Genomic DNA, 15744 nt, shown 5'->3' with positions numbered 1-15744 from the left:
TTTGCCATTTCTGTGTATTCCATCAGCTTGGTCTACTTAGGTTTTGTTTCAGTAAGGATAAGGCTTGAGCCAAATATTCCATGAAAGAAGTTGGTTGTGAACATTTCCCTCCAACATTTCTCAAATGAAAACAAAGACATTTATTTCATTCCATTTATCTGTTAAAGGTGTTGTACAAGATCCCTTTCCTCACATATTTTTTTCCTCTTTACAACAGTCCTGTGAGGTTGGTTAGGCTGAGAGGTTGTAATTGGCTCAAGGTGACAGATGTGTATGTGTCATAAATGAGTAGAAGACCTTGGAGTGGTTGAGGTTTGTAGAGCTGGAGGAGGAAAGGCCCCAGACAGGAATATTGGAATATGAGACAGAGAGATAAGAAGTAAGCACAGTCATTGTGGGATTTTGGAGGTAAGAATTTTGTGGGAGAATGGATAAAAAGCTAATGAAGAGAGCTCATATGAGCTGGTTGAGAGGTGAATGATGAGAAGACAGGTGTCAGTTAGAAATGAGAAGCAGGGCAGGCTCTAGTCTTGAGCACTTCCTTGGCCCTAGCCCATGCCAGCTAACTTCTCCCACCTTCAGGCAGGCTTATGCAGTGATGGTGCTCTTCTTCCATTTTAATTTCCCCACAATGCCCCTGATGCAGTGTTACTCGAGGGTTGTAATTAAAATGGAATCCCACTCAGTCTCTGGCAGCTGTCTGAGGATGCCACGTTGGTTTTTGCTATCGAGATTCAGAGGAAAGGATAGATTCCTTCCTTTTTCTCGTGGTGGCATTGTACAGTTGAAAAGAATGTGTGCTTGTTGTGTTTACCTAAAAAGGGTGAATATTTCTAGATTTTGCCCAAGCATACCTAGGAATGACTGCATTTTAGTACTGAGCCTCATGTGTGTTCATTTGATTGATATATGAGAGTGCATCATAATTATGCTAATTCTAAATACAAATCATAGCTAACCTTCCAGCACAAAATAACGGTCTTTGGGTTAGGTACTAGGGGGAGAACTGAATAATGTAGATTTAGATGGATGAGATTTCACTAGTTTGCATCAGTTTTTGCTGAATGCTAGATAACAGTAAAACCGTGTTGTAAACTAATTAATTTCACTCACTTTTTGACAAACTGCTTAAATCAGCTTAGAAATGCTACAGCTGAATAAACCCATCTTAGAGTTTATGATTGCTTCCTTCCAAAAGACTGACTCACATGCCAACCCTAATTGGAACAGTGCACTGAAAAGAGCCACTTAATTAAATAAGTGCTTTAAAAGGTGGTGTAAAACCATGTTGTTGTTGTTTTAAAAACCGTACACACTTGTAGGCAAATGAAAATGAAGATGCAAAAGGACTGTATCAAAGTTTATATATGAGGTAGGTTGAGAAATGCTACTGACTCTCTAGAGTTCAACCTACCCAGTTTTGATCTATAGTTCTATGTAAATTAATGGAAACAAGGAGCATATGGATGGTCATCTGATGCACATCTACTTGAAAGAAATCCCATTGAAAACAATGGGATTTACTTCTGCATTACCATAGTTGGGACTGGTACATTGCTCCATATCAAGACACATATATGGTGTACTGCAATATCTGTCATTGTTTCAGAGCCCTGGATCGGACACTTTGTCATTCTGTTCTTTTCTATGCTTCCTATGGAATACCATCCATAGAAGTCTATAAGGCTAGCTCTGTCCTCTCTTTTAAAATAATGTAAATATAAGCAGATGATTGGAGCAAACCAATTGGTCATTTTGCAAAAACAGCATTGTTTTATTGCTGCTTTTTAAAAGGTTGCTTTATCTCTTGCAGATTTCCTGATTTTTACCTTCTTTCTCTTTCTTCTTCCTCTTTGTTGTTTTATTTTCAGTATGCTATAAGTGGACCTGAAGGATTTCTATCTTCAGGCTATCTATCTATAACAAATAAGTTAATAAATCCTTCCACCTTCTACTTACTTCAACACCTTCTCACAGCATATATTGATATTTATGGCTATGGCTGCTAATATCCCTCCCAGTGGTTACTGGCCCTTGTACAGTAAATATGTGATTCCAAGCAGAGATTCAGCAATTCCTTCTGATTCCAAGTAGCGATTCAACACTTGCAATCAATTGTAAAGGAGAGAGTGTGTCATCTACACATTGAGGACATCCTATTCTAAAGCCTTGGATGAAAAAAATCAAGAGGGACAAGATGGAACCATGTGAAACCCCATAATATAAATGACTTGTGGCTGAATAGTTGTCCTCTGGCACCACTTTCTGGTATTGGCTCTTCAGGAATGAGCAGAACCATCCAAATACCATTCCCATATTTGAGTCGAGAGAGACGTTCCAGAAGGCTAAGTAGGCAGTGGCATTGAAAGCTACTTAAAGATTCAGGAGACTCAGCCGGGTTGCATCTCCCTGTCTTTCTCCTGGTATCAGACATCTGTAAGGGCAACCAATGCAGCTCTGTGCCAAAACAGGGTCTAAAAGGAAACTGAAATGAATCCAGTTTATCAGATTCATCTCAGAGTGCCAGTAGTTCCGGTGGAACTCACTAAGAACTGGAAGACAGCTGAGGCATGCCTGAAATAATTGTAGCACATTGCCATGGCAGAAAAGAAGACCGGACATTACAAGTAAACTTAGTGAAGGGCACAGCAAAAGCAAAGGACTATTAGCAGTGCTATTTTTCTAGAAAAAGAGGTTCCAGAACTCACCATGAACGCCTCCCTCTTTCTCTTAGAAAGGCAATGGCACCCACCTGAGAGGTTCTGAAACAGTTCCAGCGAATTCCCCCTGGGAAAAAAGCCCTGACTATTAATTAGGCTGTTTGGAACATGTTTATAATGTGTGTTCAGGAACATTGTGTTTCAGTGTCCATGACAGCTACATTTCTCACACTCTGAGACCATGACTAATAATTACCTTCAAAAGGAAGACAACCAAGAGCAACATTGTTTAAGTGTACCCATAACACACAAGTATGATCATGTCAACAGTGATCCCCCCCCCCCAATCCATCCACGTGAACTCTAGGAGGAGGTGCGAGGGTTCTTGTTTCTGGTCTATTGATGTTGGATTTACATTGTTATACTTCCTAGTCCTGTATACATTTTGAATTACTTACCTGTACACATTACATGAAACTTACTATTGATTGATTTGTTGATTGAAAAAGAGCACCTGTAGTTCCACAGCAACCCACTGGTGGAGGAAGAGGAATGCGGGGGGAGCGCACCGCCCCCAGCAGCATGCTATCGCAGCTGCCCCCCCCCCCGCCCACACTGGGCACCCCGCCCCTGCCTGCTCTCCATCCCCCGGTGCTGGAGCATGAAGCTCCGCCACTGCAGCAACCACCTTTTTGAGCAGCTTGCCCAAAGAGAGGACATTTACAACCAACTGATAGTTATTAGACATTTTGGTGAGTTTCAGCAGGAGTGGCTTCTTCGTTCCTATGATGCATATTCCTGACTGCTTAAGGCAGCGGTTCTCAACCTGTGGGTCCCCAGATGTTGTTGGACTACAACTCCCTTCATCCCTGAACTCTGGCCTTGCTAGCTAGGGATGATGGGAGTTGTAGTCCAACAACATCTGGGGACCCACAGGTTGAGGAACTGAAATATGTTTTAATTTTAAAATTATTTAATTCACTGCTATTTCAAATTGTCAGCACACCTTTCCCACAAATCTTTAGCGTAGCTGTTTATCCCTTTTCACCCCTTTAGAAACTAAGCTTAACTAAATACAATGGCGTTTCTGCATATTCTTTTCCTGTTACCCTTACCTTGATCGCTCCCTGCCTTTTGAAGCCCCTTTTTCAAAATTTAGGACGAAATTAGGCAAGATACAGGAGTAATGTCCCAGTTTTAACCAAGAAATATAAAACTATAAATTTGAAGAGTGTATCAGTGGGGAGAGGAAGACATGCTTAACCCTTTCCTTGCAATCTCTTTTTCCAATCAAACTAGCCTCTAGGTGCTTTTCTCCCCACATAGGAAAGGAATTGGATCTGCCCCCCGTGGGTCGAAAGTAGCTGAGGGGTGAAAGGAAGAGTGATCCACAGGGAGAAATTTAAGCACACATCCCCGCACACTGCTGTGATTGATGCCACAGTCCCCTGCAACAGCATTTCAGTATAAAACAAACCAAATACCCCAACTAAAACACAGGGAAACCGTTCATTTCTCATCTAGTTTGGTGCTTAGACTTTAGGCTTTCTGGGGTGGGAATCTGTCTGCTTTTGCCAAGTGTCATGTACATGTATAAAGCTATAGGTATAAACAGTAATGCTATGAAAGGAGGGAAAGAATTGAAATTATCAAATTAACTGCCCATAGGAGTGGGAACAGCAAGTGTGCCTTATCCTCTAAATTGGTGTTTTATTTTTCTAAATCTGAGCACATAATCCTATCACTCAGCCTAATTGACCTGTTTTAAGTTTTTAATTTACAACAGGCCTTCCAGCCATCTGAACTCCCTGGGAAGCTATTCCCTGCCTAGCAACAACTGCAGCATCAGCTAAGACGTGGCAATCTTTTGGTTCCTTTCTCCATCTACTCCCCCAAATTTAGCAGTTTCCAGGGTCAGAGTGCCAATATTATTTTATTTATGAGGGCAATGCTCTCATAAAGATGGTAACACTGAGAAATGGCACCACAATCAAAACAAAAGAGAGAAATCCGTTATGGTGAATAATGAAGTCCTTCTCCATTACTGTTATTGGTCAAGAAAACCACCTGGTTTGTAAGTACCACCTGCCATGAAACAGAATATCTGGAAGTGATAAATATTAGCAGTCATATGGAACTTTTCCACAGTGCCAACACTTTCAATAGCTTTGGGGCCTGAGAGGGTTAATCAGATTCACGGCAGATAAAGAAACTTCCAAGAAAGTATATTCTTATGGCACATAGTAGAGAGTGGCACATGGTAGCTGTATTTGCAAAAACCAGAGAAAAGATTCATGATGCTGTTGCTCTGAGTCCTTGATCACTAGGCTTTTCTGTTGCTTCACAGATCCAAAGGTTGCTTTTGAGTATAGGAAAGCGCCCATAAATAAATTCCACCCCCTCTTTCCAATATACATGAAAGGTGAAAGATCAGAAATTTTGAAACTGAAGAGGTGGGAGAGTGATTTTCATAATGTTCCCTTTTATTTATGAAGCTAACACATTGCTTTTATCACGTCTCTAGAGGCACCATCTACGGAGAATTTGCCATGTTTTTATAACATGTTTCTGGGAAGTGGGACAAACGCATCACATTCAGTTTGTTATTTACCACAACCCTGATCATCATCTTCATTTTTCTCTTGCCCTTTCACTCTGAGCATCCTGAGAGTCTTTGCTTTGTCCTTCCAGACCCTGGATTGTCTCCTTTTACTGTCAGCAACTCCTGCCCTCCAACTCTTAGGCAAAAGTTTTTTGCATCATCTACTACCTGGTCCTTTTTTTGAGAGATACCTTGGATTGAAACAGAGACCCTCTGTGCACAAAGCACTGAGCTCTCATCACTCACCATACAAGGGTATTTTCCTGTAGGATGCATTGCAGCTGTTAAGAATACTATACCTATGTGAGTCCCACTAAAGTGAATGACCCTTCTGTAAAACACATGTGTTTCCTAGTTGTGCATCCATTCTCACTTATAGGTCTCAGGGTGAATGCCACATAGCGGCAAGGCGTTGAGAGCCTTGGGTGAGAGAGGAGGCGTGAATTGGATTGGGGTTTAGTTTTAAGTCCATGTGCCAGTTTTCCAGCTGAAATCTGTGCTTCCTCTTCAAACTTCTATTGGCCAGGCCAGGGGAAAAGGCACAATATAATGGGGTTGTATTTTATGAACTTTCAGTGGGTCTGACTAAGTCCTATTCAGACTCAGACCCACTGAAAATAATGGATCTAAGTTTGTCAAGTCTAGCGATGGAAGGATCTGCCAATTTTCCAGTCTAAAATCCAGTTCTGCATATTTCTGCAACTATTTGCTGATTTTTTTTGTAAGTCCTTGTGAAAATTCACCAGCATTTTAGTGCAAAATACCCCTGGCAACACATTTTTGTATGCAGTATTGATTACTCTACACATTTTTGCAAGCATTTTCTCCTAATACAATGCATTTTGTATGTTGCTTTCACAAATATTTTTATTGTTTTGCATACTGTCACCTAATATAACCATTTTTGTAAACATTGTTTAATTGGGGAACTGCATTGCAAAATTTGAATGCTTGCAAATTTTGAAGGGAGGCTGTGTTTCGGTTCTCATGTTTCAGAAAGTTCAAATTCGATACATTCACTTTTAATGGTGAATGAAATCATATTTCTCCTGCATCCCTAGGAGAGGAAGACTAGTTTTCAATGGTATCAGTAATTCCCATCTCTCCATCCAATAGCAGCTTTTGGAGGGAGAACATGATTTCAATTGGGGAAACAGTGTTAGAGGAAGAGTCTACCACCAGCTCAATGCCCCGATCCACTTCAGAGCTGGTTCTATAGTAGTTTAAACAACAACAACAACAACAACAATAATAATAGAGAGACTCTCTCACATATTTCACACCTTGTGTAGTTTGTCTGTCCCATAGAAGTTCCCAGTTTACTGCACTCTAAAGCTTTTTAGGGAGTAATGTTTTCCCCCGAATGCTGCATTAATGATGTCGGAGGAGTAAAGAACAAACGGATTGATCCGTTTTTTTTGTAATTGAGTGTATTTTCCCCATTCTGTCTGATGCATCTCAGTTTACAGTAAATTTTGAGTGGGGATAGAGAAAACACACAGCTGTGCCTTAGCACCGAATTGTGTCAATGAGGTTTCCAAGCAATAACTGTAAATGGAGCAACTGCACAGGTTTTAAAAATTGAATCATGTACCTTACCTGTTATTTCAGTGACTAGGGGATGCCCCAGCCATCAGTAGCAAATTGCTTTTATTGAACAATGTGGGAAAGCTATCAAAAGGCAGTCTGATAATGGTGCCACTCTTGCTTCTAAGGTCCTTGGGACTATTAGCTGTATTATTTATTCACACCGCTATAGCCTTTGGATTCATCCATTGTCGTGCAAAGTATAGTGCGTCCTGCCCTTCAACAGTAATAAAACTTCACAAAGTGCTGAAACAAGGCATAAAGTTTGGAGAATTTAAACACTGAGGAAAGGAACTGTTGAGAAATCCTGGCTTGGCTCAGTATCTTTAACAGGGTTTTGGAAAAAAAATGAATCTGTAGCAGCTTCATATGCATTTCATTATTTGAACGGCAAACTTCAAAGTTCACAACATGATGAAATAAATACTTTAATTATCTGTGACCCTAAAAATGTGGTGTGCAATTAAAGGAATGGTTCAAGGGAATTTTTCCGCCTTGGGTTACAGTGCAGAGTTAAGCCTAGCAAACTGGTCACTGAAGACAGAAAGTACCAAACAGAAGGAAATGTAGATCAAGCCTTGTGCAAAATATAGGGCTTAATTTTGTGCTGGTTTTTGTTTTTTTCTTCCTGGATTTCTCATGTGTTCATGAAGCGTCATTTGAAAACACTGGAAATGCAGGCCATAATTGAATGTTTCCAGGGGATGGTGCTAACAAAAGAAAGCGATTACCTATACTGGATTGTATGATTCCTTCTTTTTTATTCACTCTTCTTGGATGCATCCTTGCTCAGGGCCAGAGCAGTACTGTGGCAGAAAAAAGGGACCTGTTTCAGGCAGCATGGTGTGGGTTCGAGGAATGGAAATAGATGTGGGCAGAAATCAGTGCCTGAATAGCACAGCAATACTTTTTAAGTGCAAGAGGCACTATCTGGGTTTTAGTTAAAGCAGCAAAACATTTTGGGCTGGCACTACCCTGTTAGTTAAGGCAGAGGTGACAAACCTCAGGCCAAGTGTGTCTCTCCAAGCCACCCTATCTGGCCATTGGAACTCTTCCCAGGCCACCCCACTTCTCTCCAGGTTATCACCCTCCTCACTGGCCCTGCTTTGCACGACAAACGTTTTTGCTTGGCTGGAATGTGTCCTTGAACACTGATAGAGCCTCTTGCTTGCCTGGACGGAGAATAGAGAAGTGTGAATATGAGTGTGTGTAGATGCTGGCCTGCTGTAGGAAAAGATCATTGACATTCATTGCTCCACCCACTTTAGCCTCTGACCCCACCCATGACTGGCAAGTGGCTCCCAGAAGGTTGCTCAAAAAGGAATGCGGCTGTCAGGCTAAAAACTATTCCCTGTCATTGAACCAGGTTGTGAAGATCCCATTATAGCAGGGGATGTACATTTGTTCCACCTGCATACCTGAGGTATTCTGCTGGTGTGCTTTCCACTGGCCTAGCATAGCTTGTGTTCTGCCAGTATAGTGGTGGTTCCTCCATGCCCTACAGCTCCCAGCAAACAGCTCCTGTATAGGATTTCCACTTAGGTTGTTTATTTTAAGGGTTTAGAGATTCCCTTTTGTTTAAATTATTATTTGTAGTTCTTGGGGTAGCATTTAATTTGGTCTCAGGGACCAACGGGTCAGTTTCAGTAGATGTATCAGTCATACCATCTCTGCGCAGAGATTCATTTTAGCTGATACTGTATGCATGGAGCAAAGGATTGAGACAGTAGACTCTGCTCCCTCTCCATGCCCAGTCTCTACCTGTTGTTTTGAACATCTGTATAATGACCTGTGTGTATGGACACAACCTGTGTGACTTAACATATTAGAAAAATTGAATGATGGGTTGTGGAACTGAAATCCGTACATGGTGCATGGAGGCAGCGGTGGAGGAAGTCGTTCAGACGTGTGGCGCGACGCACCCAGGGGCAGGGCAAGCCACCCATAGGGGCGGGGCGCACCGTGGGGCCTCTGGAGTCTGCCTGCCTCCTCCCACTCAGTCATCCTACAGCTGGGGGGGGGGAGGCAACGGGTGGACCATTTGGACAGCGCAGAGCCTGCGTGCGCCCAAGCCAATGCGTCTCTCCCAGGAGAGAAGCGCGGCTCGGGCACACTGCAGGCCCCGTGGTGAGTGCCGACCGGCATTTTGTCACCCCCCTCAGTGGTGACACCCGGGGCGGACCGCACCCACCGCACCCCCCTTCCTTCGCCCCTGCATGGAGGGCCAGAGCCTGCCACTACCATCACAGGAGCTCTAAAAATGTCTGCACAGAGAGGGCTTTGATGTGGGCCCATAAGTATCAAACGAGCTGCGAGTAATGCCAGGAATGCACCAAAGAAATTGCATGCTGGATACAAAGGATCAGTGAACAGCTATTCTTCCAATGGCTCCCACAGCTTTTTAAAGGTACATGTGCCAAACATATTTCTGGGCTTACCCTTCCAGACTCTTTTTATCCAGCTCCTAGCAACTTACAGGAGAATGCTTTCTGGGAATTAAGGCTTGGAGTAACAGCAAGCAAAGCGGGTGGGGACTGCAAGAGCATCAACATACAGGGACGCGGACTTATAAAAAATATTGGGGGGCCCCGGGAAAGCTCATGAATAATAAATAAGCTCATGAATATGCAAATAAAGTGGCGCCGCCTCCTCGTGAGCGAATAGGGGAGAGCGTGCTGCGCCTATTAATCAGCTCCAAAGGAAATTGGGTGGAGCTTTTGCTCGGGAGGGAGGGCAGGAGGCATGCAGCCCGCCCCTCCCTGTGCATTTTGGGCTGGGGGAGGGGCGGCGATGGCGCTCTGCTGGAGGGGCGCCGGAGATTATTGGGGGGGCGGAGCCCCCCCAAACGAATTTTTGAGGGGGCTCGGGCCCCCTCAAGCCCCATGGAGTCGGCGCCTATGTCAACATACGCAAGAGGTGGTAGAGGAATGCAAGTGCCTTGTATCTGATCGATAGTCATCACAGTTAAATAGCCGTTGATTCACTGCAGAAGTGGTTGATAAAAGGCATATCCATCATAATTCATTTTCCTTTATCATAACATAACCTGAGAAGGCGACCCCTTTGTTAGCTTCTGGGCTGTAAGAGTTCACAAATGCTAACTATAGAATTTCATTCAAATGTAACAAAGATCCGGTTCATTTTGGGACCGGTGGAACCAGAGAATGTCTATGGACCTTGGCCTTCATTCCATTCTTCTCCTGTGCATGTATTTCTGCTAAAGTGATGTGAGCAAATTAGAAAAGAAATGTTTACTAGACAATTAAATGGCTCGTATTAAATTTAAAGGCTTTCAGGAGAAAAATAAATTAATAAACAGAGGCTATTTCAGGTGCCTTATCTTTTCAGACAATAAATGCTGACTTGATTTACTCTTTCTCTTACTTATTATGGAGAACTATAACACGGAAGGAAATTATTGCCCTCTTTTGTACAAATGGCTTATGAGTGCAATCATTAAGGCACAAGTCTCTTTATATAGAATGCTAATTTGATTTAGCCCAATTTCTGTGTCACAGACTTCTGGGAGGTTGCAAAGTGCTTCATAAATACCTCCTTTGATTAAATTAAAGCAAAGATTTTAACAGACTGCAGTTATTTGTATCTGTCAAAAAGGCTGAAGGGAGACGGTTGCCTTTGGTTTAGATAAGACTGTTTGATATAAGAAGATGGTTGTGGAATAAAACATGCTTTATTTATTCAATTCTATTTGATATTAATATCCCATATAATGTGTTCAACATTGTAAAATGTCTCTTTCTTTCTTTCCTTTTTTAAAATCATTTTTTAAAAAGGAAAGTGAATGAAATTTTAAAATGTATGAAATGCTTCCTCTCATGTCCCTGATCCTGAGTCACAACTCAGGCATGGACTTTGGGGAAATCTGCACATTCAAAGACGTAGGTTAAATGTATTCAGGATCTCCTTGCCCATAAGCAGCTTCCACAGGCAGCAGAAAACTTTGAGAGGGATGGGGGCAGGGGGAGAGTCTGTGCCAGCTCATGAACAAAGATTCAGCAGAAACACACAAAAAGCCAGTTCAAAGTTCTCTATTTCACCCACCAAATATGTGTGGAAGTACTGCTCATGGGATTCCCTACCATCAATAGCCTGCAAAAAGCCTGGGTGTGTGCAGCCAGATGAAAAATGGCAGCTGAAGGGGGCACAGCCAATTTCCTATTCTTCCCTGTTGTACACTGAGATGACCTGCATATCTACTATAATGGTCGTGAAATTCTTCAGTGTGCATTTGGAGCTCTCTTAAGATATTGTAACTAAATTTGCACAATGGTACCCAAGATCAGGCGCTGTGGGTAAAAGCCTCAGCGCCTAGGGCTTGCCGATTGAAAGGTCGGCGGTTCGAATCCCCGCGGCGGGGTGCGCTCCCGTTGCTCGGTCCCAGCGCCTGCCAACCTAGCAGTTTGAAAGCACCCCCGGGTGCAAGTAGATAAATAGGGACCGCTTACTGGCGGGAAGGTAAACGGTGTTCCGTGTGCTGCGCTGGCTCGCCAGATGCAGCTTTGTCACGCTGGCCACGTGACCCGGAAGTGTCTCCGGACAGCACTGGTCCCCGGCCTATAGAGTGAGATGGGCGCACAACCCTAGAGTCTGTCAAGACTGGCCCGTACGGGCAGGGGTACCTTTACCTTTTACCCAAGATCAAGGACACGGGTGGCACTGTGGGTTAAAGCACAGAGCCTAGGACTTGCCGATCAAAAGGTCAGCGGTTCAAATCCCCACGATGGGGTGAGCTCCCGTTGCTCGGTCCCTGCTCCTGCCAACCTAGCAGTTTGAAAGCACGTCAAAGTGCAAGTAGATAAATAGGGACTGCTCCGGCGGGAAGGTAAACAGCATTTCCGTGCGCTGCTCTGGTTCACCAGAAGCGGCTTAGTCATGCTGGCCACATGACCCGGAAGCTGTACACTGGCTCCCTTGGCCAGTAAAGCGAGATGAGCGCCGCAACCCCAGAGTCGGTCACGACTGGACCTAATGGTCAGGGGGCCCTTTACCTTTACCCAAGATCAAGGAGCATGTTTTCATCTATGTTAAGATATAATAGGACACCATATTGAACTAAGTCAGCAGATTCAACCTTTTAATCACTATTTTCAAACCTGCCCTGGTTTTGTGTGTGTGTGTGTGTGTGTCTTAGAATTCCCAAGCAACACTCGCTAGGAGGCTGCTAGTATACAAATCTGCATCTGAATTAATACAAATCAGGGATTCCAACAGCCTTATTTGGATTCAAAAAGCCTTTCTGTTGTTGCTATTGCTAAACAACTGGAACTGAGAAACCCTTGCCAATATATATCAAGTCATCCAGCAACCCACCACTATCTCCCTTCTGCCCATCCTTGCAAAGACATTTGTTTCTCATGTTTGATGCACAAGGAGACAAAAACAGCATTGCACAACGTTAATGCTGGAGTAGTGGTAAACACAAGGATCAGTGTACTTAAATCCTCGTCTAGACAGTGGCCAAAGCATCTGTGGGAAGAAGGAAGCAATTTTTGTACACTAAAAGGATTTGGTTGTGTAATTAATGTAAACAGAAGCCTGCACAGAAGGAGGGTTGCATGAGAAACCTGCTGTGGCAGTCTAGGCTCTAGTAGTGTATGGCTGCTCAGAAGAAGAATCCAAGCCTGAGAATTGTTCTTGCCTCTTCTGCCATTTGATGATGTCTGGCTAATGGAACACTGACAGCCTTTAAGACAGTATACATTATTAACAAAATAAGTAAACAAACACCAGATTTTACTTTAAGGAAGTTCTGTATAAATTGGCTCAATTTGCACAATTCATTCTGCTTCTCCTACCCATGAAGGAGCACTTTGCCTCATGTTGGGGGCAAAATGTTTTACACAGCCTTGCCTCAGCCCTGGATATCTCTTTCTGCCCCCAATGTGTGGGCTCTGAGATGGCACCAGGCAGTGCTCCAGATATTTGCAGCCATAAGTGCTAAGAACATGCTGGGCCCTGAATTCAGTGCTCAGTAATAACATTTGTGCTTGGATGATAGGATGATCACCATTGACATTTATGGCAGAAATCATAAAGTCCTACAGACTCTACTTTATGGGTGTATAAAATAATGCTATTTCACTTGGCCCATAGTTGTGATTTAAAAACAAGCAAACAGATATTTAAGTCCATAAAGCCTGTAAGTCTTGCTCCATCCTCTTTCTCTTATTATGTACAAATATGTGGCCTAGTTAATATAGGTTCTGCATAGGCAATAAAACCAAGGTTTTGTCATAGGCTTTGTGCTAGACCTGTTAGATTCTACTAGGTCCCACCCTTCTTCCTCTTCTTTGGTTTCACTTCTGCCGAGATTCTATCATAGTCCCATGCCCCTTTGACTTGCTAAGATTCCTCCAAGCTCCTCTTCCACTCTCTCAGATGCCGTTCCTGACGTGCCAGATTCTTCTCTGATTCTAGCCAGCTGCTATTGTCCTGGCCCCATATAAGGAAATAGGGTTTCTGAAATCAAATGTTGGTTTATTTTATGGCTTCACATAAATGTATATCCTGCTTTTCAAGAAATATTTTCCACAAAGCGACTTGCAACTCTATCTAAAAGGACAGTGACAGCAACTTCTCAGTATATTTTAAAATATTTAAATACTGTAGTTTAAAACTTCATTCCATTGCTGCTCTAAAGCTAAAAACATCAAAAACAACAATAAAATCCAGGAGACCCACAACACAAAGACCCCAGTATGCTTTAACCACTGAAGGTCTTTGAGAAGAAATTGGTCTTCAGTGCTCTTGAAAACATTACAAGGGATGAGGTTTGCTGAATATCAGAAGGAACAGAGTGTTCTGATCTAGTGCACCTGAGGACTACAAAACCTCTGGAAAAGATATAGAAAAAAACCCAAAAATTGGAAGGAAGCAGCAAAAGTGATGGTCCCAGGTTCAATCTTTGGTCCAAAAGATGACAGATAGTGGGCTGAGAAAGATGTCTCCTAGATCTTCCCAATTGCAGTGAATAATTCAATGAACTGGTTGCCTGACTGTATATAAGGCACACTGCCTTGTTGTTATTACAGACGCAGTATGCATTAAAAAACACAAGTATACTCTTGGGCTGTTCCCATTCATTTCGTTGGGGATGGCACACCAGGCCAATACAGATTGTGTCCTCTACCTATTTATCCTACATATTTTTTTTAAAAAATGTATGCCCCACTTTTCACTGTATGTCTCAAAGCAGCTTACAGAAAAGTACCGGTAAGTGGTTTGTTTATGTCCACAGTGAGGTGAGGTGGAGGCACTTTTACCCAGCCTTTCAGCAGGTGAGCTGCTGGAGGGGTGAATTCAGTTGTGGTGCAAACTCACCGGCAGGAGTGCCAAATTAGCCCTGCTGGCCAGGAGGAAGTTACATATAAGGGCATTTTCTGGTGCTAGACCTGTCCTTCACGTGGCTCCACAAAGCACCTATAAACAGAGAACACTGCCAGCATAAAATATTAAAGTTGCAAAAATGAAAGATTCATGCGGCGTCCGCCAGATAGATATCCTCCCTAGCTGAATGTAAGATCTCCTGCCAGAAGAAGGTTGAAAAATGCAGCAGCCAAAAATTGATATGCGGGCAAATGGGGCCCTGCATTTAGGATACACCGTTTCTAACCAATCAGGCTAAATGAAATCAGCAGGCCTGGGCCTTATCTCCTAGATAACCCTCATTAATCCAGTGAGCTTCTGAGGACAAAAAAGAGAAATGAATTGCTTCATTTGTGTCGCTTGAATGGAATGCTAATGAGGGGAGTGGGGGGGGGGGAGTTAATTATTCATTCCAGCCGACTGAGCAGAAAGCAGATCCTGGCTTCCCCTGTTACCATTGCAACAAGTGGCAGCCGGCCTAGCGAAAGCAAGCCAAGGGAAACATTTATAAAACTGAAACCAACATGAAATATGCCTTCTCAGAAAAGGAAACCCCTGGTCTTGAGCTGCGCAGGGCACAACCAGATGGATTTAAGGACAAAGCTTCTTGTAGCAAGGAATCAGGAAAGAAAGCCCTTTATATCTCAAATTTGCTTCATGATTAACCATGCCTCCTGGGGGAAACCGTGTTGCCTTGGTAAGTTTGGTACAAGTTTTCCAGGCTTTCCGCATCAGTACTGTAGTTGAACAATGCTTTGCTTTGTTTTTGTTTTGTTTTGTTGCTTCTGTTGGTACTACAACATTTGATGAACTTTTTGAAAAGACCTGGCTGGCTCCAGTATTTAAAGCAGAATTTAAAGAGCACAATTCTTGAGGATTTACAGTGGAAGCCTCTATGTGTCTATTAGAAGTAATTCCATTTGAGTTGAAGAAATTCTGCTTCCGGGTAATTGTGTATAGGATTTCAGTCTCAGTAATTTTCTATACATTTCAAACAGCCTTTTAAAAAAAATTAAATAAACTTGAATGTATACAGCAACACAGTTGCTGTTGCTAACTAAAGGCTCACAATGGTGTCTGGATTTTGCTATTGTGTTTTTGTATTTTGTAACATGCATTTAGTTTTGCGGTGTAGTGTGTGTGTTTTTACATGTATGTTATTGATCTACACAGAACGTGATGCGGTGTAATATTTTTAAAAAGTTTTTACTTCTGTAAACTACCTTGGGTCCAATTTTAATGGAGAGACGTGGGATATAAATTACTATTCTAAACTAAAATTAAATTAAATAAAAGAAACTATATTCAATATTCCACTTCTTGCGAAACCCAAGTTCTTGTAGATCCCTGTAATCAAAATAATTGTAACCAAGAGGAATCCAGATATTATAGTCAACCCTATACATATCTAGTCAGAAGTAAGCCCTATTAAGATGAATGGGTCTTACGCCCAGGTATGTCAGAAAAGGATTGCAGCAGGTTGTAAGGAGGTTTAGAGTTACACATGTA

General features: G+C 42.6%; 1 protein-coding gene across 2 annotated transcripts in view; it reads left to right on the top strand.

Moving 5' to 3' along the window:
• The window catches only part of C6H10orf90 (chromosome 6 C10orf90 homolog), a 150896-nt gene that overhangs the window by 38455 nt on the left and 96697 nt on the right, over positions 1-15744 (top strand). The window contains exon 1 of one of the 2 annotated variants that reach the window (XM_077930359.1): positions 14639-14932. The exons of the other annotated variant lie outside the window; for it this stretch is intronic. Coding sequence (XP_077786485.1) covers positions 14767-14932 — 166 coding nt within the window. The 5' untranslated portion in view covers positions 14639-14766. Of the gene's footprint in view, positions 1-14638; positions 14933-15744 lie in introns of those variants that run through there. 2 annotated transcript variants of the gene reach the window in all.

Source organism: Podarcis muralis, chromosome 6 (genome assembly GCF_964188315.1).
Source record: "Podarcis muralis chromosome 6, rPodMur119.hap1.1, whole genome shotgun sequence".
In the NCBI taxonomy this organism is placed as follows: domain Eukaryota; kingdom Metazoa; phylum Chordata; class Lepidosauria; order Squamata; family Lacertidae; genus Podarcis; species Podarcis muralis.
This window is presented reverse-complemented; position numbering and strand designations above follow the sequence as displayed.